The 21,156-nt window shown below is 52.9% G+C and overlaps 2 protein-coding genes across 2 annotated transcripts; one reads left to right on the top strand and one right to left on the bottom strand.

The window, feature by feature from the left end:
- Positions 1–2,096: 2,096 nt before the first annotated feature.
- On the top strand, positions 2,097–3,584 carry FTL (ferritin light chain). The gene is made up of 4 exons (XM_055309745.1): positions 2,097–2,417; positions 2,588–2,734; positions 3,017–3,142; positions 3,259–3,584. Exons 1-4 carry the CDS (start codon positions 2,316–2,318, stop codon positions 3,409–3,411), a joined length of 528 nt encoding a protein of 175 aa, XP_055165720.1. The 5' UTR covers positions 2,097–2,315; the 3' UTR covers positions 3,412–3,584.
- A 1,186-nt stretch (positions 3,585–4,770) lies between these two features.
- GYS1 (glycogen synthase 1) lies at positions 4,771–21,038 on the bottom strand. The gene is made up of 16 exons (XM_055309743.1): positions 20,700–21,038; positions 19,070–19,251; positions 16,697–16,888; positions 15,647–15,832; positions 15,262–15,406; positions 14,298–14,415; positions 13,875–13,995; positions 13,309–13,415; positions 11,908–11,967; positions 11,740–11,818; positions 9,780–9,893; positions 9,175–9,301; positions 7,188–7,283; positions 6,872–7,035; positions 6,398–6,478; positions 4,771–6,247 (listed from the first exon to the last, which is right to left on the bottom strand). The coding sequence occupies exons 1-16, from the start codon at positions 20,815–20,817 to the stop codon at positions 5,924–5,926; spliced, it is 2,214 nt and encodes a 737-aa protein (XP_055165718.1). The 5' UTR covers positions 20,818–21,038; the 3' UTR covers positions 4,771–5,923.
- Between the last annotated feature and the right edge of the window lie 118 nt (positions 21,039–21,156).

The raw sequence follows: 21,156 nt of genomic DNA, 5'->3' as shown, positions 1-21,156 counted from the left end.
GATTGGACACAGAAGAGGAAATTGGAGATTGAGATCACTTGGCCATAGGGTCTGTTGTACCTTCCCTCTGGGTCCTTCTGTCCTCTGCCTCTCTGGGTCTCTTGTCTTCTCCCCCATCCCATGATCTCCCCTGCCTCCAAGATCTCAGTCCTTCTTCAGATCATCTTTGTCTCCCCACTTCTCTCCCTCCACCTGCAGCACTCCCAAAACCACCTCTCTGCAGGTGGGCCCTGCTGGAGGCCAAAGGTCTTTGGGCTGAGGTTTGAAATTTGGTGAATGAGTAACTCAGGCCCCATTGTGACTGTATGCCTGGGGCAGTTGCCCCTCCCCCATAGGCTTTCCCCAGAGACACCAAGTCAGGGGAGAGGTGGCAGCTAAAATAGCAATGAGGGGAGACTGAGTTACCCCCCTAGAGAGCGGGGGGACAGTATGACCACAGGCAGAAGCCAGGGAAAACATCAAGGGAACTAAAAAGAGTGTAAGACTCGGAGACAGAGCACACTCACCTCCACATCTTGGGGGAGGGGGCCAGACGTGGTTCCCAGCCAGGCCTAGATCTCAGGGTCCCAGCAGTCTGCCTGCGGACATGAGGTCAGTCAGGGGCCCCACCCCCACCTCTGCCTGAGACCCTTCCTGCTGAGTTCAGCATGACTCAGCACATCTGCTCTCCGGCCACTGGCCCAGGCACCCCTTGAGAACCCCAGATACCAGCCTGATCTAGCATTCCTGTAGTCAGGGGATACCCCCCAGCCTGGGCTGTTTAGAGTGGGGGGGCCTCTGCAAAGCAGGCCTCAGCTCCAGCTCCCCTGTCCAACCCACTGGCTACCTCCAATAGGGCACTGAATATAGGGTCGATCCTGTCTTGGTCTCCTTTCCCTCTAGCCTGGAGACCTCCTTGAGGGCAGAGGTCTGCTTTGAGCCAGCTCTACTTCCCAGACACTAGCCTAGAACTGACATACTGTAAAAATGCACATTGGTTACGGACTCATCCCATGCACAAGTCCCCAGACCCTCCTTGTTTCCCCACGACCCAGGGCTGCTCTTTGTGACCTTCAAGAAAGAAGCAGGTGTCAGGCAAGACAGGGACAACTTCAGAAAGACTGTTTCAGAGCCAAAGAGAATTCCAAGTCTCTGGCTGCCCTCAAAATAGTCTCCAGGAAATGTGGCCTCAGAGGGACCGCTAAAACTTGAGGGTCATTTTACCCTTATGCATGTAAGCTTCCAGAAAAACAACAGACCCTTGAAATAGCCCCAAGGTATTCCAAGTGGCCCAATCTTTCAAAGGCTCCAAAGACATCCTACCTGTTAGAAAAGCCCCTACTAGGCTTCCAGAAACATCCTTGTCCCCCAGTGGGGAGAGGGAGCATGGGAGGACCCAAGGCTCTAAAACTGTCCGTTTAATTTTGAAGATCACTTCCTGAGCCTAAAGACACACACACCACCACCCCTCTCCCAGAGCAAGATTCCAGAAGATAAGGACTTCCATTGTGAGCTCTAGTGCTACATTAGTTCCCAATCTTTGAGTGAACCCCAGGGCTCCATGTCCCCCTTTCAACCCATCTATCAGAGATCCCCAAGATTCCAGAAATATCTCACCACACCGCCTTCCAAACTTCTTAATGATCCGGGGACCCCTTATCTTCCAGAGCAAACCCCAGTCATCTGGAGGTCTCCGCACCTCTGAGAAACCTCCAGGGTGCCACAAAGGTCCATATTCTAAGAGACAACCCCAGAATGCAACCTATTTTCCTGAAACACCCCCAAATCTCCAGTCATAATTTTCCAGGACTCCCAGTGTACCCATCAACCTTCCACCTACCAGAGAGATCTCACAATCCCCTGACTTCCCAGAATCAGCCCCAGGACCCTTGAACCCCGTAACCCCCTCCCCACCCCCACTTCCCCATTTCACAACAGCCTCGCGCTACTGGCGCGTGACTTCCCCCCCACTTCTGGGCGGGGGTCGGGGACGCCTGTCAGCTCGGATTGGTCAATAGCAGGCTCTAAGTCCCGCCTCCCGACACCGCAGATTGGCCGATCGCCCTCCCTGAACGCCCCACCTCCGAGGGCCCGCGCGCTATAAAAGAAGCCGCCCCGGCCATAGCCTCTCGCGGTGCTTTCGGCGGTCCTGCGGATCTGTCTCTTGCTTCAACAGTGTTTGGACGGAACAGACCCAGGGACGCCCCTTCTACCAGCCAACGGCCACCCTCCAACCTTTTTTCCAGTCGCAACCTTCGGAGCCATCTTCCTGGCCATCTTCTGCCACCGGCAGCGAACACCCAAGTTTGAATTTAATTCCTTGTCCAGGATCAACCATGAGCTCCCAGATTCGTCAGAATTATTCTACCGAGGTGGAGGCCGCCGTCAACCGCCTGGTCAACATGCACCTGCGGGCCTCCTACACCTACCTCTCTCTGGTGAGGGTCCCCAGGACGCCCCCAGCCTAAGTTCCCCCACTAGCGCGCACCTCCGGCCGTCTGCGCGTGCGCTGGCCGCCTTTGTCTTGTTGGGTAGTCGGAGGGTGGAGTCCGGCGCCTGGCCGGCCTTTCTTCCCGCTAACCGTTTTTTCGCGCCTGTCTTCCCACAGGGCTTCTATTTCGACCGTGACGATGTGGCTCTGGAGGGTGTGGGCCACTTCTTCCGCGAGTTGGCTGAGGAGAAGCGCGAGGGCGCCGAGCGTTTCTTGAAGATGCAAAACCAGCGCGGCGGCCGCGCCCTCTTCCAGGACGTGCAGGTAAACAGTGTGCGGGCACCGGACTACATGTCCCGGTAGGCCGTGCGCGCGAAGCGCCTTGCCTGCAGTGGCTCAGGCCCCACGTGGGCTTCTGGGTCATTGTGTTCGCTTTTGTGCGGCGCAAAATGGAGGCGCGCGCTTTTCCAACAAGACGTAGCTGTCCACACTGCAGCGCAGTCTCCCGGGCCGGGTGGTTGTAGGAGACTAGGGGTGATCGCTGCAAGCTCTTAGGCGCCTTTGCGGGCTGTGTAGCTAGTCCTGAGCACTCTGTCATCTGTACAGAAACCGTCCCAAGATGAGTGGGGGAAGACCCTGGACGCCATGGAGGCCGCCCTGCTTCTGGAGAAGAGCCTGAACCAGGCCCTTCTGGATCTGCATGCCCTGGGTTCTGCCCGCGCGGATCCCCATGTAAGTACCCCCTTCATCCGAATTTAATCGGGCAGGTTTCCCTTGTAGCCTCGTTTTCCCGTCTGTCACACTGTTAGTGGGAAAGTGGCAATATTTTCTTCTCTTTCATCACCCAGCTCTGTGACTTCCTGGAGAACCACTTCCTAGATGAGGAGGTAAAACTCATCAAGAAGATGGGCGACCACCTGACTAACCTCCGCAGGCTGGCCACCCCCCAGGCTGGGCTGGGCGAGTATCTTTTCGAAAGGCTCACTCTCAAGCACGACTAGGAGCCTCTGCAGACCAGCAGCCTTTGAGGGGCTCCTCTGGCAACCCCCCGGTGCCAGGGCTTGTGCCTGAACCTTTTCCCATGCAGCCACTAGGCAGCTTTTTAACCATTCTGGAGCCCTTTCCCAAAACGTGGACCAAATGGAGACAATAAAGCTTTTTGCAGCAGCTGGTGGTTTTGGGGCATGTTTGTGTTGTGCTTGTATGTATGGTGTGGAAAATGAGATCTATCTATTTTCACAAAGCTTATAGCTGGACTGCCTTGGCAGGGAGACAGGTGTTGGCCCCGCCTCGCATCTTTGTTGTTCTAGAAGGCCTAATCTTTTGGGGGGGGGGGGCAGAGGGTATGGAGTAGGTTAACTGTTCCTCCTACAGAGTAGAACCCAGACTCTCGAGGAGAATCTAGTAAGACCTAGGATTGGTAGCTGGAAGCAGGCACTGTTAGAAATAAACTAACCAGAAGCGGGTTCTGAGTAATGTCAAGCAGCAGGATCACATGATGCTCAAGAGGTGCTGAGCTAGGGGGTTTGGGGCACACAATACAGAAACAAGATGTGAAACAGGGACTCAATCCTCCATCCAAGTGGGAATTGAAGAAGGGTTAGCAGGCATCTGTTGGGTCCAAGCTACAAAACAGCTCTGATCCCTTGCCCCCTCTTGTTGGTAGAATTTAGGGAGGAAGTGGCTCCTGGATACGTGTTCTTTTGTGTACTCAGCACCTGCTGTTGTCCCCACATTTTGGTGGCCACTCCGGATTCTGGCCGGGGAGGGGGGCTTTTTGTCCACCACCACCAGTTAATGGGAAAGATGGTCAAACATGGAAATGCAGTTTCTACTCCCCTGCAACATAATTGGCTTGGAGATGGACTTTAGTGAAGACTAGAACTGAAAACATTTTTCTTCCCGGAAAACAGAGCCACTCGGGACAGTAGGGCTAAAGTCCAGAGGCCAGTGTCCTTGAAACATGTTTTAAGCTAGTGCTGTCCAATAGAATTTTTTGCAATGACGAAAATATCTTATTTGTGCTGCTCAATTGGGTAGCTACAAGCTTCATGTGGTCACAGTGCTTCTTGGCTATCTGTGGATTATTTTTTCCTTTTTCTTTTTTTTTTTTGGTGACACAGCCCCTTTCTGCCAAAGAGCTTGAGCCAAATTTTTGCCACTTGCAAGTCTCAACTAAACCAAGGTGTTTTCCCTTGAGATAAAACTAGAACTCTAGAACAGCAACCCAAGTCTCTCCAACACAGCAGAATGAGACCAGGTATCAGGGACTCAGGTCAGCAGGGGGAAGAATAGAGGAGTAAAGAGGGAGGGGCCAGGAGTGAGGCCCAGCAAGTCCTCACAGTGGACCAAACCCAAGATTCTTAAATATAGATGTATTTTTTTTCATCTCTGGACACAACAATCACACCCATTCTGCCCTCCCTCTCCCAACTGCAAACCAAGTGCATCAGACACAGCACAGCACACATGAAGGGCCCCTCCCTTTCACCAAAGCTGGGGGCAGGGCACAGCTTAAGGACAGAAGAGCCTTGAGGTAAATATGAAAGTTCTAGAACCTAGTGGGTTCAGTTCTAGACCAGGGGCAAAGGACCAGGAAGCAGCACAGTGATAAGGTTCTAGAGTCAGCAACCAGGACTTAGAACCCAGTGGTTTCATGGTGGGCCTAGGGGTTGGGGGTTGTGGCAGAGGAAGATAGCTAGTTCTGTCCCCAGTGAGAAAATACTCTAGAGACAACAGGAATCTCAAGATATGATGAGCTCAGACTCAGAGAAGGAGGAGTAGGGTCTGGTTTAGAAAAGGTCAGAAAGGTATCTAGACCAAGACGGGATGTTCTCTAATAGGAATGAGAAGCCAAGTGGTTCTGCACCACCACCATCACCCCATTGGCCAAAGCACAGAGAGAGGAGAGTAGGGGTGTGGAAAGACCCTCCAGGCAGAGACAGACACCCCAGGAAGCACCAGATCAGACTAAACACACGAGCGACCTGGTCTGGAGTTGAAATGGAGGACCTCTGCATTCAGCTAAGTCCCTGACAGTGCCCCAGCTTTGGACTTGATTGTCCCAATTGTAGGGACACCACATGGTTTCCAGAGCTTGTAACCCCCAGGCCAGGCCTGAGCATGACATATTCTGTGTGCTGCAAACTTAGCAAGCCACAAAGGATCCTAGGAGCCCCTGCCTGGAAGGCAACAGAGCAGGTTTCCTAAAACCTCTGGCACCTTAGCAGGGTAATAATGGCAGATTCCTGGCCCCTGGCACTTAAGCCAGGCCCGGAGGACTCCAGGGCACAGTATGCATTCTGGAACCCAGGAAAGGCACGGCGTTGTGGATTCTGGAGTGTTGGGGGTTCCAAGAGCGGGGCCAGAGGGGCTGGAGTGTATGGCGGAGGGGGTGGGGCTGTGGCCCCCCCAGGAGGGCTCGAGATCCGGAGTGGGGTTTAGGAACAGCGCCATCCTGCATCCACCCTCTGGAGGAGAGGCAGGATGGGTCGGGAGTGAGGGGCCCGGGACTCAGTTGCGCTCCTCGCCCAGGGAGCTGGCAGGGCTGAGGGGCTCACTGGGAGTGCTGAGCGAGCTGGAGGGCGCCGTGTCCACCGAGCTGCGCTTGCTCCCGCCGGTGGAAGAGGTACAGGAGGCGCGGCGCGGCCACTCCGGGGCGCGGATGTTGCGCCGGTCCTTGGCTGCCTCCTCGTCCTCGTCGTAGCGCTCCCCATCTACATCCAGCGGCCCGTCCCGCGGCTCCTCCTCGTCCTCACTCTGGTGCGGACTTGAGTGGCGCGACAGCGAGGGCGATGGTGGCACCGAGGCCGGCCGTGGGTAGCGGTAGCCCTGAGTCTGCGTTCGGGGGTGTGGGCACAAACCGCAGAGTGAGCAGAGACCTCTACGGTTCCCCCCACCGTCGGGGGCCCTCCCACTCCAAGAGGGACGCGCCCCCACCCCAGCCCTGTAGCTCCAGGCCCATCAGAGAGATATGGGTCCACTCACCGCGTCAGCCTCGTGGGGCTCATAGGTGAAGTGTTCTGGAAAGGCCTTGGCCAGCGCCATGTGGCGTGCAGACATATAGTACTTGGGGAAAAGGAAGGGAGGAGACGTCAGGGGACGGGAGCCAGGCCCCGCCCCCGGCAGAGGTGGAAGGGGGCGGGCCCTAGTCACACTCCAGCACCTTCCAGTTGGCCCCTATGCCAATTAACCGTCTCTCTGGACGTCTCTGAGCCACACCTCATTAACAGGGGGCCAGAATTCTTAAGTCGGTTACCCCTTCGGCCACACACTGAAGCAAGTACGGTAACCTCCACCAATGTGGTCTACCTGCAAAAGCTGCTTGATTTCTTAAAGGGAGAACAACTGGTACAGGTGGAAGGACACTGCCTCCTGCGCGAGCCTTGGAGGCAGAGCAATCAGAGACCCAGAGCCGGAAGCGGCCGTTTCACCAGAGGAGGACGTGGAAGGGAGTTATACCCGGCCTAGGTATTTCCAGTCCAGAAGGTCTGAGAGGCGCTCGGTGCGGTTTCGCTGGATGATGCGCTGCCGCCGGCTCTGCTGGCAGAAGCTGTAGAGGAAGGAGGTGAGCTGGGAGCAGGAATCATCCAGACTGCGGAACCGCCGGTCCAGGATGTAGATGCCTGTGGGGGCCAGGACGGGGGCTCAGAAATCAGACTAAGGAAACCATTCTCCCAGGGACTGTGGGGCGCCAGGACCCCTCCTTCCCAGGGACCCAGGAGCCCACCCTTTCCGCCCCAGGATCCAAGAGTCTCGGCTCTGTCTGGGAGCTGACCGTAAGCGGAGGGGTCTGCAATGTGTTCCTCCATGAAGCAGCCGAAGCCAGAGAGGTTGGTGGAGATACTGGGGATGCCCATAACCGTGCACTCAGCTGCAGGAAGGCGGCAGAAGGAAGGTCCACTTAGCTTTCGGATTCTTTGAGACTCAAACGCAAGCCCTAACAGCGCCCTCTACTGACACCTTGCACAATCACTGAGCCCACAAAATCAGACCGTTCCTTAGACTATCATAGTCTCTGTTTCTCGAAAGCTAAGAGGCTTAGAACAGGGAATCCACAAAAAAAAATAGGGGGAATTCACTTGTTTCCAGGCTTCAGGATGACGTGATGACGTAGAGTCTAGAGTTAGGCGATAGGATGCTCAATTATTAAGTTCATACTCTGTGCCAATGTCTACCATTTACTTAATCCTCACAGCCTGTAAGTTATTTTCTTCCTTTTTTTTTTTTTAAGATTTTCTTTTATTTTTTTCAGATTTATTTACTTGGGGGAATCCCTGGGTGGCTCGGCGGTTTGGCGCCTGCCTTCCGCCCAGGGCGTGATCCTGGAGTCCCGGGATCGAGTCCTGCATCGGGCTCCCTGCATGGAGCCTGCTTCTCCCTCTGCCTGTAGCCTGCTTCTCCGTCGGCCTGTGTCTCTGCCTCTCTCTCTCAGTCTGTCTCTCATGAATAATAAGTAAATAAATCTTTTTTTAAGATTTTATTTATTTATTCATGAGAAACACAGAGAGAGAGAGGCAGAGACACAGGCAGACGGAGAAGCAGGCTCCTCGCAGGGAGCCCCATGCTGGACTCGATCCCAGATCCTGGGATCACAACCTGAGGCGAACTAACCACTGAGCCTAACCACTGAGCCACCCAGGCGTCCTAAGATTTTATTTATTTATTTGACAGAGAGCACAAACAGGAAGCAGATTCCCTGCTAAGCAGGGAGCCCTGGTGGGGCTCAATCCCAGGACTCTGGGATCATGACCTGAGCTGAAGGCAGATGCTTAACGGACTGACCCACCCAGGCGCTCCGGTAGGATACTTTCTTGTGCCAGACATAGTGTAATGGTTAATCATAGCTTCAGTCTATTTTTTTTTTAAGATTTATTTGTTTATTTGAGAGAGAGAGAGAGAGAGAAGAGGGGAGGGGCAGAGGGAGACAGAGTCCTAAGCAGACTCTGTGCCAGGCACATAGCCTGATGTGGGGCTCAGTCTCATGACCCCGAGATCAGGGCCTGGGCTGAAGCCAAAGGTCAGTCATTTAACTGACTGAGCCACCTGGGTGCCCCAGCTTCAGTCTATTTTGACAGGAGGTCAGAGAGAGGGGCTCTTATTACTGCCTCCTTTAACACCCTAAACAAGCCTGAGAAATGCTTCAAGCAGTTTATTTATTTTTATTTCTTAAATTTTTAAAAAGTTTTATTGGGACACCTGGGTGGCTCAGCGATTGAGTGTCTGCCTTTGGCTCAGGACATGATCCTGGAATCCTGGGACTGAGTCCTGCATCAGGCTCCCTGCATGGAGCCTGCTTCTCTCTCTGCCTATGTCTCTGCCTCTCTCTGTGTGTCTCTCATGAATAAATAAATAAAATCTTTAAAAAAATCGTATTTATTTATTCATGAGAGACACAGACAGAGAGGCAGGTGCCTGTGGGGAGCCCAATGCGAGACTTGATCCCTGGACCCTGGGATCACAACCTGAGCCAAAGGCAGACACTCAACCACTGAGCCACCCAGGTGCCCCACATTCAGCTGCTGTTATCTCAGGGGCCAAACATCAGCAAACTGTGGGGAATGCCACATGACCTGTGACTGTGATATCAGCCCTCTAATTATGCTTCGTAAACTACTTACTGCGTCACAAAAACACATCCCGTAGCAAAACAGACTGTTGCCATTGTCCTTGTTTTGCCACGGAGAGCTTGGGGCACAGAACAGGCAATGCCTTGATGGATCATGCCTGATCTGACCAGAAGCCCACCAGCATGCTGCACTCACCTGGCGTGTAGCCCCAAGGTTCATAGTAGGAGGGAAAGACCCCAAGGTGGCAGCCACGGACAAATTCTTCATAATCCACGGGGAGTAGGGGGCTCGTGGAGGAGAGAAACTCTGGATGGAAAATAACCTAGCAGTGAAAAAGAAGAGCTCAGCCCAAGCAGCTTATTTAACTACTCCCTGGGACCCCAGAGTGGTCCAGAGAAGATGAAAAACTTGTCTAAAGTCACATAAGTCAGTGGTAGGAAAAAGATTTGAATCTAAGTCTGTCTGCTTGAAGAGCTAAGGTCCTTTCTAAAACACAGCAATCCTTTGATAAACTACGGGAAAGGGGGGGATGAGAGGCCCAGGCTCTCTGTATCCCACCCCACCCCATCATGCCTTTTTTTTTTTTTTAAGATTTTATTTATTTATTCATGAGAGACACAGAGAGAGAGGCAGAGACACAGGCAAAAGGAGAAGCAGCCTCCCCATGGGGAGTCTGATGTGGAACTTAATCCCAGGACCCCAGGATCACAACCTGAGCCAAAGGCAGATGTTCATCCACCGAGCCATCCGGGTGCCCCTCCACCCCATCATGCTTAACCCACCTTGACCATTGCCCTCACCTTGACCCTGTCAGCACTACTATTGAAGAGCCCAATTCGGCGGATGGTGGTCAGGATAGGGTCCGAGGAGTCATCCAGCATGTTGTGGGTGCACACAGGGGGGAAAGATTGTCGCTGTAGGGGCCACATGTAGGATGAGGATCAGAGAAATGGCACAGGGCTCTCTAGTTCCCCATGAGCCATGCTGACCCTGGGGAGACCACAATTCCCACCAGGTTGTAGGAACAAGAAGCCCAAGAGATGAGGAGTTGTGATTGTCTACTTGGCTCTATCTGTAAAGGTCCACTTTTCCCTTTAACTGCCATGAGCTGGGAAACTACAATTCCCAGCTGTCTTTGAGGCAAAGCCTGCCTCTCAGACTATGGGAGTTAGAACTATTCCATTTTGTACTCTTGGCTCTGTCATCAAAGAAACCCAAAGGCACTAAAACTACCCTAACTCAATGAGGCAGAGACTTTGCCAATATGGTAGCAAGCTTCAGGAGCTGCTGGAAGTTGCAGGGGCTTTTTTTGTTTTGGCTTTGTTGAGAGAGAGAGAGCATCTCAAGCAGGCTCCATGACCAGGACAGGGCCCAACGTGGGGCTCAATCCTCTGACCCTGAGATCATACCTGAGCCAAAATCAAGAGCTGGATGCTCAACCAACTGAGCCACCCAGGTGCCCCTTAGTTGTAGTTTTCTTATGAAAATCTTCGCTTGTTTTCTCTCCAAATCACCTTTACTCTCCATCCTGTAATTCCCTTCACCTCCACTCCCAACCGAGGCCCAAAGGAACCAGAATTCCCAAGAATCAGTGAAGTAGGCCAGAGCTAGGAACTCCCACAGGGTGCTGGGATAGATAATTACTTGTACCTCTTCCATCTCACGAAAAAGTTCTACTTTCCTTCAGTCAGCATCTGGGGGCTGCAAGAAACTACAACTCCCAGCAGCCTTAAGGACTATTGGAAATTGTAGTTTGGCCAAAAGCGCATCACATCTTATTTATGCTTCGGCTTATCTTATTTGTGCTTTGGTTTCCATTCCCCAGGGAGTGTTTATCAACCCTGACCACAGGTACCAAAGATTCTGGACACCAGAGAAGGAAAGAACTATACTTCCCAGAAGCCTCTGGGGCTGGGGAAGAATCTGTGGAGCAGGGGCTGCTGGGAGTTGTAGTTCTCATTCTGTTACTGACGTGTACCTCTAAGGTTTCCCATCCACCTAACTGCATTAATCTCAGGAATCTAAAGAAGCTACAATTCCCAGGAATGTTTGGGGACTAAGACACAGCCAGTGGGATAAGAAAAGCAGTGTGGCTGCTGAGAGTTTTCAATGTTCTTCAGGTAATGGCAAGTGTTTTAGCTGCCCTTCTGGCTCTAATGAGTATGCAGCTAGTTTGCATACAGCAAGACCCAGAGACCGCTGGAACTTGTAGTTATTTTGTGGCTGGTTTGGCTTCCTGAAGTTCCCTTTTACCTTTTGTCCATTGACTGCAGGGACTCAATGAAATTGGAACTCAGAAAAAAGAGGAGAGGAGAGGAGGGGAGGGGAGGGGAGGGGAGGAGAGAAAAAGAAAGAAAGGAAAGAAAGAAAGAAAGAAAGAAAGAAAGAAAGAAAGAAAGAAAGAAGAAAAGGAGGGAAGGAGGGGAGGGGAGGGGAGGAGGGAGGGAGGGAGGGAGGAAGGAAGGAAAGAAGGAAGGAAGGAAGGAAGGAAGGAAGGAAGGAAGGAAGGAAGGAAGGAAGGAATTTCAACTCCCAGCAGCCCCTATAGCAGAATAAGCCCTGGGAAAACAGGCTGCCCTCAAGGACCTGAAGTTCTACCAGTCAGCTCACATCCTTCTGTGGACTTGAGAATTGATTCCCTAAAAAGGGCTGCCTGCAAAGTAGAACTTCCAGCAATCTCTGGGGTCAGAGCTGACATGGCAGGCTGCCTATGGGGCTGTGGGGCATTTCCAGCTCTCTGTTCAGGGGTCCAGACCATACCTGCGTGGCAAAGATGGCTCTCTTCATCATAGTGAAGTCCTCCTTGTCCAGCATCTTGTTCATGTCCGGGAGGCTCCCCCTGCAAGGTGAGCAAGGTATGCATCTGGAAATGGGTGATGAGAGGAGTTAGGGCCTAGGAGGATGCAGGGCTGGGGGTGGGACACTCACACCAGCAAGGATTCGTAAAGCTTCCTTCCGAACTTCTCTTTCACTGTGTTGGCTGTATCCCTAGAAGGAACAGGGCCACAACATCACATACACACCGGCTGCCATATATTGTTAGGTTTCTGGGGCAGTTGGAAAACCGAGGTCTGAGCACAGGCCCTGGGGATTCTGGGCTGGAGGATGGGGACCTGGGAAACAGACCCTGGAAGGCTCGAATCCCTTGTGCCTGGCATCAGCTGTGTGGCCAGGAACAGGTGGCCTTCCCTCTCTGCCTTCAGTGACTCATCCATAGGAGAGGGATAAAAATAGAATCAACCTCATAGGTTTGCAGTGAAAACTTGATGAAGTCATGACAAAAAAAGTACACAGTGCCTGGCCCATGGCAAGCCTTCCAGAAATGTCAGCTATTTTTAGGGCTTGCACTAGTCCTGGCAGTGGCAGTGCTAAGCCCCATTTTGTAAAAAGGAAAAATTATGTTCTGAGAGGAAATGAAGTACACAAGTAAAGCTAGCAATTAGTGACATCCTATAGGCTCATTGACATTCCTCTGCTCATAATCCTCTCATAGCTCTGGCCTCATTCTCTACCCCATCTCCCTATAGCACACTGCTCTAGCCCCACTGGTCCCCTGTGGTTTCTTAAACACACCTCAGGGCCTTTGCACTTGCTGTTCTTCTGCCTGAAGTCCTATTCCCCAGATACATAGGGAGGGCTCACTCTCTTTTCTTCTATTGGTCTCTACCCAATGGCATTTTCTCATTGTGGCCTGTCCTGACAACTCCACATCCTGTCTCATATTCCACTTCCTTTTTTTTTTTTTTTTTTTTACTCCTCCACCTCCCTTTTTCCCTGAAAGATTTTATTTTTAAGTAATCTCTACACTCAACATGGGGCTTGAACTTACAACCCTGAGATCAAGAGTCACATGCTCTACTGCCTTAGCCAACCAGGCACCCCAGAACATTTTCTATAGAACTTTCTAGAATGTGAGCTTGGAGGGCAGGAATTTTATCTTTCTCATTCACAGCCTTGTCCCCAGGGCCTGGAGCAAAGTCTGGTACATGGTAGGTGCTCAAGGAATATCTGATGGCTGATGATTGAGTTTTGCATTTGAGGGAGCTGAGGCTTGGAGAGGCAGAATTATTTGCTTAAAGTCACAAAGCTAGGAGGGGGCAGTGGCACAAGTGGGACCTCGCCAGGTTAATGTCAGAGTCCTGGTTGTGCAGTCACACTTGTCCTGCTGGCAATTCCTTCCTGCCCCTGAACTGGGGGCCTCTTAAGCAGGTGACTTCACTAGGAATCTGTTGGGCCAAGTTGCTCATGTTCCAGAGAACAAAACCGAGCCTCCCAAAGAACACAGCTGGGAGTGGGAATGGCAGGGCTCCTGGGCTAGGGGCTGCTGACCAAAGCTGCTTGCGCACAGCTTGGCCCTTGAGGGTTTCCACGTTGAAATTGTTGGTCCGGGCTGGCATGATGAAGAAGGCAACCACCGTCTGCTCGCTGCCATTCACCTGGGCAGAGGAAGAGGCAGGGGGAGGGGGATGGTCAGGATCACCTGGGAGAAGGCTGAGGCCACCTACCCTTTTCTATCCATCAGGACCACTGTGGGGCGCCTGGGTGGCTCAGTGGTTGAGTATCTGCCTTTGGCTCAAGGCATGATCAGGGTTTGAGTCCCAAGTCCCCGCATCAGGCTCCCCACAGGGAGCCTGCTTCTCCCTCTGCCTATGTCCCTGCCTCTCTCTGTGTGTCTCTCATGAATAAATAAAAAAATTCTTAAAAAAAAAAAAAAAAAAGACCACTGTGATCCTGCCATGTCCCTTCCTGTCAAGGAGAATTAAAGTTACCATTCTCACAGCGACTCTGGTCTGCCCCTTCATACATGGATTTCCCTACTCGCACCCCCCCACCCCAATTTATGTCCCAATTCCTTTGTCCTCTTTTTGTGTCCTTCCCGACAGCCCAGGCCTTACTCTGAGCAGATAATTGAGCCGGGCCAAGGCCTCTAGGAAGACATCAGCCCCCTTGTTAGAGAACTCGTAGCGGCCAGCGATAAAGAAATACAGGGTCTTGTCCAAGTTGAAGTCCAGGTGTCTAGAAAAGGCACAAGGCAGGGGGAAGCCAAGGTGAGGACCCTGTAGCCCTGGCCTTGAAACTACAAATCCCAGCAGCTGAAGGGGGCAAAGAACTGCTTAGAGTAGAGGCATCGTGGAGGACTCCTGGGAATTGTAGTTCTTCTCTCCTTAGCTGGGGATCGATCCCTCAATACTCAGCCATTGTTCGGGAGCTCAGAAATTCAAGAGGCTGAGCTACCCCACCTGTCCTGTCTCTCACACTCGGGACGTGGGCTCCCAACCCCCTTCTCTTCTCAAGACCTAGGCATTTGGTCTACGTACCCATAAAAATGGCCCCGCACAAACTCCTGGATTCGAGCCTTGCTCTGAGCATGGAGGTTCTGGAACTCATGCATGGCGGAGAACTTCTTCACATTCAGCCCATTGGGGGTCACGATATCTAGGATTGGAGGAGAAGATCCATGTTTCAAGTCTTCATTTATTCATTCAGATCATTGTGGCTGAATGAATAAATAAAGGAAAGACTCCTTTCTTTTCACAATTTCTGTTTTAGTAGCTCCTCTGGGAGCTTCCTTGGTGACCTGGTTGCCCTGCCACTCAGATGCCTTCTTGCCCAAAGTTGCTTGCTTATGTTCACAAGCATGACTACAAATCCCAGCAGCCCCTGCAAATGGCTGACCACAGGGAAATGATCCACCTTGGGGCCTCTGGGAGTTGTAGTTATTTTCTTGCCCTTCTACCACCCTGCACTGGGAATGATTTAAACATCCCCATCCTGCTTCTCCTAGAATATACCCTCAACCTTCAAGCCTTTTTTTAGGGCCCCTGCCTTTCCTAGCCTCACAGAAATTAAAACATGTCAATGAAAAATTAAAACCTCCACCTGCTCCAGGAGTATAAGGAGCTGACCAGCCAAAGGCCTTCTGGGAATTGTAGTTCTCACAATACACCCACTGAGAATGGGTACCATAACCTGGAAAGAATAACTTGTTCCAACATCGCTCTTCTCACAATCAAAACCCAGTGAAACTCCATTCCCTTTCAGGAGATCAATGTCTACATTAGCCAATAAAATAACTTTACCATTTTGAAATTAACATCAAAGAAATGACATCTCCCATTAGTCTCTAGGGCATATAGACTGGCAGCTTCATATTCAGGTCACCAACTTAGGGTCTTCTGGGAGGTATAGTTCTTTGCTCTCTATAGCTAAAAAAAAAAAGCTGGTATAGGCCTTAGCACAGATGACTTCATTCATGTCTAGGGACTTCTGCCTATTCCCTACCTGGTTTCCTCTTGAGTAGGTGCTGGGCCTCAATGGCGGTGATCTGGGACACAGTAGTAAAGACGTGAGCGCAGTGGGCTGCTGCCCGCTCCATGCAGTAACGGTGATAGATTTGCCTCTCACCTGCTTCCTTGTCCACATTGAACTGGGTAGGAAGGGAGGGGCAGTCAGGGTAGAAGAACTGGGGAGAAGACTAGAGGTCTAGATTCTGGGGTTCTGGGGGTAGTTGTGGCTGGATGTTGAACTCCTGCGTCTTTAGGAAGGAGAGGGCTGAAGATTTGGACTCCTGGGTCATGGGAGAAGAAGCTTGACCCCCTGGGCATCCTGGACAGCTTTGGGCTGTCCTGAAACACTCAGAGCCCCATCCATCACATTCCCAGCTCACATTCTCCAGGTTGTTGTAGAAGTCTACGGCACCCGCACACAGGTATCGTCCCAGGAGTGTGGCGTGGGTGGTGAAGATTGTAGCCACAGGAAGCCGCCGGGCCCGGCACAAGCAGAGTCCAATGCCTGCCAACCACTCATGGAAGTGTGCAACCACATGTGGCTTCTCCTCGTTCTGGGCCAGGAACTATGGGGCAACAGGAATAGGGCCGCTGTGTCTCCATTATGTGTCATGCAGGCAAACGACAATCCCCAAGGTGGACAAGGAAGCAGGGGAGAGCTATCACCACTCCTGCACAGAGTGGGTGTTAGCCCACTGCAATCCCCCTAGAATAAGGAACTATAAATCCTTGAGACAGCCAGACCCGCTGACCCCATCCCTAAAGCCGATGGGAGTAGCAGGAGAGGGATGTTGGCCAACCTTCTAAGTCCCAACAGTGCTGAATTGGAAAGCTTCCCCAGGTCCTGAATGTAACTCCTGGAGACTATCTCAATCAAAAGCCGAACTGTACCCCACACTGGGTGAAGGACTACAACTCCCAGAATGATCTAGGTGTAGTCAGTTCCTAAACTGTTTTCCCTGGGGCATAAGAAGGAAGTTTTTGAGCCTTTTAAAAGCTAAAAGGGGGTCAGAATCAGGATTCCTGGTTTTCATGTAGGCTGGAGATCACCAAACATCCAGGGCCCAGCCACTATCAGATTAAAGAACTACAACTCCCAGAATTCCCTGGTACAAACCCTCCAGCCAGGCCAGTGCCTCCAAATAGCTAATGCCTCCAAAATCCTATACTTGGAAGATTAGAGTGAATGAAGCTGGGTTTGGGAGTTTGAGTCTCTGAGGAAAAAAAAGGGGGGTCTGGGCCCCTGGATGTCCGTTTTCCCAAAGTTCAGAGCTAATGCTTGGAAAAAGACCTACCACTCCCAGAATGCCCTGGGAGAAGCCAGTCACCTCTGGCCCCCACCCAGCCACCCCCTGACCAGGGGCTGATAGCCATTGCAGTTTTGGGTCAGAGTCGGAAGGAACGACATGGGGACCAGCAATGGGGCCTACCTCACCCAGGAACCAGGTGGTGAGGAAGCCAAAAAGGACAGCATCGTTGGCCTCACGGTCGTACCAGGGCACCCCGATGTTGCAGGTGTCCCAGAGCTCCCCCTTCCAGCGCTCCAGGGCCCAGGCTGAGGCCCCCACATCCAGGAGCACCACCAGGGGGCCCCCCTCGATCAGCCAGCGACCGAAGTACACCTGGTGGGAGGGGGGGCATGAGAAGGCTCAGGGCTTTGGCCACACCACTCTGGGCTCAGCTGCCTGGGCTTAGGGCCTCAGTTCTTCCACCCTGTTTCTGTATCTGCTGCTAAATTCTCACCCGCCGCCTTATTTCTCTATGGCTGTTAGTTATTCGCACTACAATCTTTTTGCATCTGTTATATTGATCCCTTGCTTAGTTTCTATCACCACTACCCTGCTCCTACTCACTGCCTCCTTTCTCTACCTATAACCATATTTTTCACATGTCCTGTCCCTGGGCCCCCACTGCCTGGTTTTTCCATACTTATGTCTCCAGCCTGCTGCCTTGTTTCTGTGTTTGCTGCCACTTCTCTCTTGCCAACCTCCGTGTTGCCTTTTCCCTGTTATCTTTTCCTTCTGCTGCTAATTCTTCTCACTGGATGTTTCTTTTACTGTTCTCACTGCCTTATTTCTTCCACCTGCTGCCTTGCTTCTGACTCTTTCACCATAAATCTGTCACCTTCTGCCTCCTGGCTCTGCCCCATTTTGTACCCTGCAGCCACTTTTTTTTTTAAGATTTTATTTATTTATTCATGAGAGAGAGAGAGAGAGAGAGAGAGAGAGAGGCAGAGACACAGGCAGAGGGAGAAGCAGGCTCCATGCAGGGAGCCCGATGTGGGACTCCATCCCGGGACTTAATCCTGGGACTCCAGGATCACACCCTGGGCCAAAGGCAGGTGCTAAACGCTGAGCTACCCAGGCATCCCTGCAGCCACCTTTTTAACACCAGCTGCCCTCTTTCCTCCCCCAGGGGCTGCATTTTTCTATCCACTGCCATGTTTCTAAACCTCACTGTCACATTTCTTTCTGCCTCTGCCCCATTCCTCCAGTCGGCTGCTTTCCTCCTGAGATGAGATGAGGCCCAAAGTTCTGGGCCTACTGCCACTGTCCCTGTGCACGCAGCTAGCAGTCGTATGCCTCCCTGACCTGGCTTTTCCCAGCTGGAGGAGCCTCTCATGCCCCTCCCCTCCCCCTCCCAGCTGTTGTCTGCCCTTTTGCTGGGGGGGGGGGCTATTCTTAGGCCCCCAGCACGTGGGGAGCAGCTGCCATGGGGGAGGGCTGGGCTGTCCTACAGTTCCTTAGGGACAGGGTTGGGTCTGACTGGGCTCCAGACCCCACCCCAAGTCAGAGGCTGTGAATGAATGTAGGAACTACTGTACTTCTCCCTCCTAGACCCCGACCTGTCTGTACTTGAGGCCTGGGACATCTTGATCTTCTCTCTGCATAGCAGCCAGCTCTCTGTGCTCATCCTTCCGTCATCATCCAGGGCCTTGGGACAAGATCTCCCCTCCTATCTTTAATTCCTGGCTCTGCTCCTCTAAATCTCTGCCTTGTGGTCTGCTTGCCTACCTCTCTTCTCTTCATTAGTACTCTATGTTCCTTTCCCTCCTAGGTCCTTCTCCCTGAAATATGGGGCTGCTTTTCTTCTTTATTTCGATTAGCTCTCTCCCTATTGCTCTAGCCCCTGGAGCTATCACCACCTCTTGGGACACTCAATCTCTCTCCATCCGTCTCTCTTCCTTTGTCAGCCTGTCCACCTCACTGCAAGCTCGGCTGCTTATAGTGATGATGATGATGATGGCCATGATCACAATAGCTTATACAGTACCAAATGAAGCTAGGAACTGCACTGAAGACTTTATTAACTGTTAGATTCCCCCCAAAACCCATAGAAATATGCTATTCGCATGTTTATTAGCCAAGGTCACACAGGCAGAGAGTGGAGAAGGTGACTTTGAACTTCAGGCTCCAGAGCCCCTACTCTGGTACTCCTGCCTCACCCCAAGCCCACCTCCCCTCGATCCCATCTGGCTGTCTTTCTGTCTAGCTCTTTTTCTCCCTGTGGGTCTGACAACCTTGGCATCTAGGAACTATTTCTCAGTATATCTTGGACCTGCAGTCTGTCTGTCTGTTTATCCACTTGCCAATTTCTTACAGCTTGGGGTTCACCCACCCATTTCATGGGGTCCTGCATCTGTCTGAGTGTCTGTTTTGATCCATGCCTCTCTCTCCCTCTGGGGCTATCCTCCCTGCCCCATTCCCCACCCCCCGCTCCCTCTTCCCCATCCCTTCTCTATCTGCTGCTCCCACCCTAACTCTGGGCACCCACCTCCCGACCCTTGGCCTGGTCATTCCTACCTTGCAGCCTTTGCTGTTCATGGAGTCCAGTGTCCTCTTCAGAGCTGGGGTTGGGGGCTCGAGCAGTTCCACCTGGGTCCTCACACCCTGCTCTGTGTACGGTCCAACCAGGTAGTAGTTGTCGCCCCACTCATCCCCTGTCACCTTCGCCTTCGTCTGCAGCACGGTGTAGATGCCACCCACTGTGGGCCCAAGTGTGTGAGGGCAGGTCCCAGCCGAGGTCCACAGGTCTGGGACCTGGGACAAGGGTTGGGGGTATGTGTGCAGGGGAGTGCATGGGAGCACATGGGAGGTGCTGGGGCCCTGGATCTCTGGTTTAGAGGGAGGAGGGGACTGGAAGCCCACACTTCTGAGTCAGAGGGAGGATGGGATCAGAGTTCCAGGGCCATACTGGTTTAAGGGAGAATGGGGCTCAGACTAAACTTCTGAGTCTGAGACAGGAGAGTGGTAGGAACCTGGGCTCCTGGGTCTGAGGCAATTAGGGGCTGGGGTCCCAAGGATGACAGAAGCTGACAAAGATTAGCAGGACCCAGGTTCCCGAGTTCCCAGCTCACGAGCTGGGTTTAAATTCTCAGTCAGTCTCTAGGTCACCATAGGGGAGAATCTCTCTTCATGGGCCTATTCAGATTCCCACAGTTGTCCAAGAGAGGGCTGAATTGTCATTCCTTGCCCCCCAGGGGCTCTGCTGATCTGTCCCTCAGTTTCCTCTCCCCATATGAGGATACACATGCGGAGCCCTGCTCCTCCCATGACTCTACTGGGCTCCCAGCCTCCTTACCTCCTGGAGCCTGGGCCCTGGTGATACATGGCTCCCAGTTTGAGGGCTGCTGGCCACGGTGTAAGACCCAGTCCCATTCTCTCCCAAGACTCAGCAAAGCAAAACCCTAGCTCCCTCCAGTCCCAGCTGGTTTTCCAAAACCAGTAGGCCCTTCAGGGCCTGGGACACAGAAATCTAGGCCCCCAGCCACTCCCATTCTAGGGCCCAGCCCCTGACCAATTTAGGACTTCCCCAGCCTTCCCTCATTTCAGTACGCATGTGTCTGAGGCCATAGGCTCCTCTACTCTTAGAAACCTATAGCTCACACCCTCAGAGCCTAGGCATTCAGAACCTAACTCTCTCCCACCCTAAGATCTAAGAATTAGAGTCTGCAGCCCCTCCCATCTTTATTGGCAAGTGGCCAGCTCCTAGATTCTGCCCCCACGAGTCATGCATCCTATCTCCCAGTTGGCTCTCTCCCAAGCCCAGAGTTCTATCCCCAGACTCTTCCCCCAGGGCCACAGGTCTGAAACCCAGCCACTTCATCTCCTTCGCTGTTCAGGACCCAGTTTCTGGTCTCCCAGAAACCTCCTTCCAGGACTTAGGAATCTTTCATTTTAGCTTCCTCTTTCCCAGGACACAGCAACTGGGCTTCCAGACTCCTTCCATTTTAACAAGTGAGGCGACTCATCCCCACCCCGCCAGGGTCCAGGAGACATACCCCGGCCCCTCCCCAAGGACACAGAAGTCATAGGCACCTTGCCCAGAACCCAAGAGTCCTGCCATGTAGTCCCGTCCTCCAATTACTCAAGAGTTCCAGCCCCCATCCCCGACTGCCCTCCTCGTCCGGGACCCACCGCCTGGCGTGCTCACCCTTGTTGGCCACCTCCCAGGCCACCTCGAAGAGCACTGTGTTCTCCAGATCGAATTCATCCTCCCAATCCTCCAGTCCTGGCAGTGAGGACATGGACAAAGTGCGGCTTAGAGGCATGGCCGACGCGTGAAGGGCGCTCTAGGGGCCAGAGGTAGGGGCTCCAGAGGTGCCTGGGGAATGCAAAGGGCAGGGCGCGGAGCCAGGTAGCTGGTGCCCAAGGGGAAGCTTGCAACGCCCTGGGCTTCCTATTGCACGACCGCACCCCCGCCCGGGAGCGCTGAGCCCTAAGCAGGAGGCGGCCGCAGCGTCACTGAGTCCGGTGGGCCCCTGCAGTGAAATCTTGCGGCCACCAGGAGGCGGGGCCCGCCCCCCGACCACAGCCATTGGCCCTTGCCCGGGGGAGGGGGCTGCCGCGTCTCCTCTTGGTGGACAAAGTAGGGTTTGCTCCGCCCCCCA

The sequence above is a fragment of the Nyctereutes procyonoides genome, unplaced genomic scaffold, assembly GCF_905146905.1.
Source record: "Nyctereutes procyonoides isolate TBG_1078 unplaced genomic scaffold, NYPRO_anot_genome, whole genome shotgun sequence".
Taxonomy (NCBI): domain Eukaryota; kingdom Metazoa; phylum Chordata; class Mammalia; order Carnivora; family Canidae; genus Nyctereutes; species Nyctereutes procyonoides.
The sequence above is the reverse complement of the archived record's forward strand: the minus strand, read 5'-3'. Positions and strand labels throughout refer to the sequence as shown.

What these genes read in the sequence shown, in the direction of transcription:
- FTL (XM_055309745.1), top strand. Translation starts at nt 2,316, where the DNA reads ATGAGCTCCCAGATTCGTCAGAATTATTCTACCGAGGTGGAGGCCGCC. An exon ending in CCTACACCTACCTCTCTCTG is followed by an intron (nt 2,418 to 2,587) that starts GTGAGGGTCCCC and finishes GTCTTCCCACAG; the next exon opens with GGCTTCTATTTCGACCGTGA. An exon ending in CTGCCCGCGCGGATCCCCAT is followed by an intron (nt 3,143 to 3,258) that starts GTAAGTACCCCC and finishes TTCATCACCCAG; the next exon opens with CTCTGTGACTTCCTGGAGAA.
- GYS1 (XM_055309743.1), bottom strand. Translation starts at nt 20,817, where the DNA reads ATGCCTCTAAGCCGCACTTTGTCCATGTCCTCACTGCCAGGACTGGAG. An exon ending in GTGCGGGGCCATTTTTATGG is followed by an intron (nt 13,996 to 14,297) that starts GTACGTAGACCA and finishes TGCCTTTTCTAG; the next exon opens with ACACCTGGACTTCAACTTGG. An exon ending in GCTGTGCGCAAGCAGCTTTG is followed by an intron (nt 11,968 to 13,308) that starts GTCAGCAGCCCC and finishes TGTTCCTTCTAG; the next exon opens with GGATACAGCCAACACAGTGA.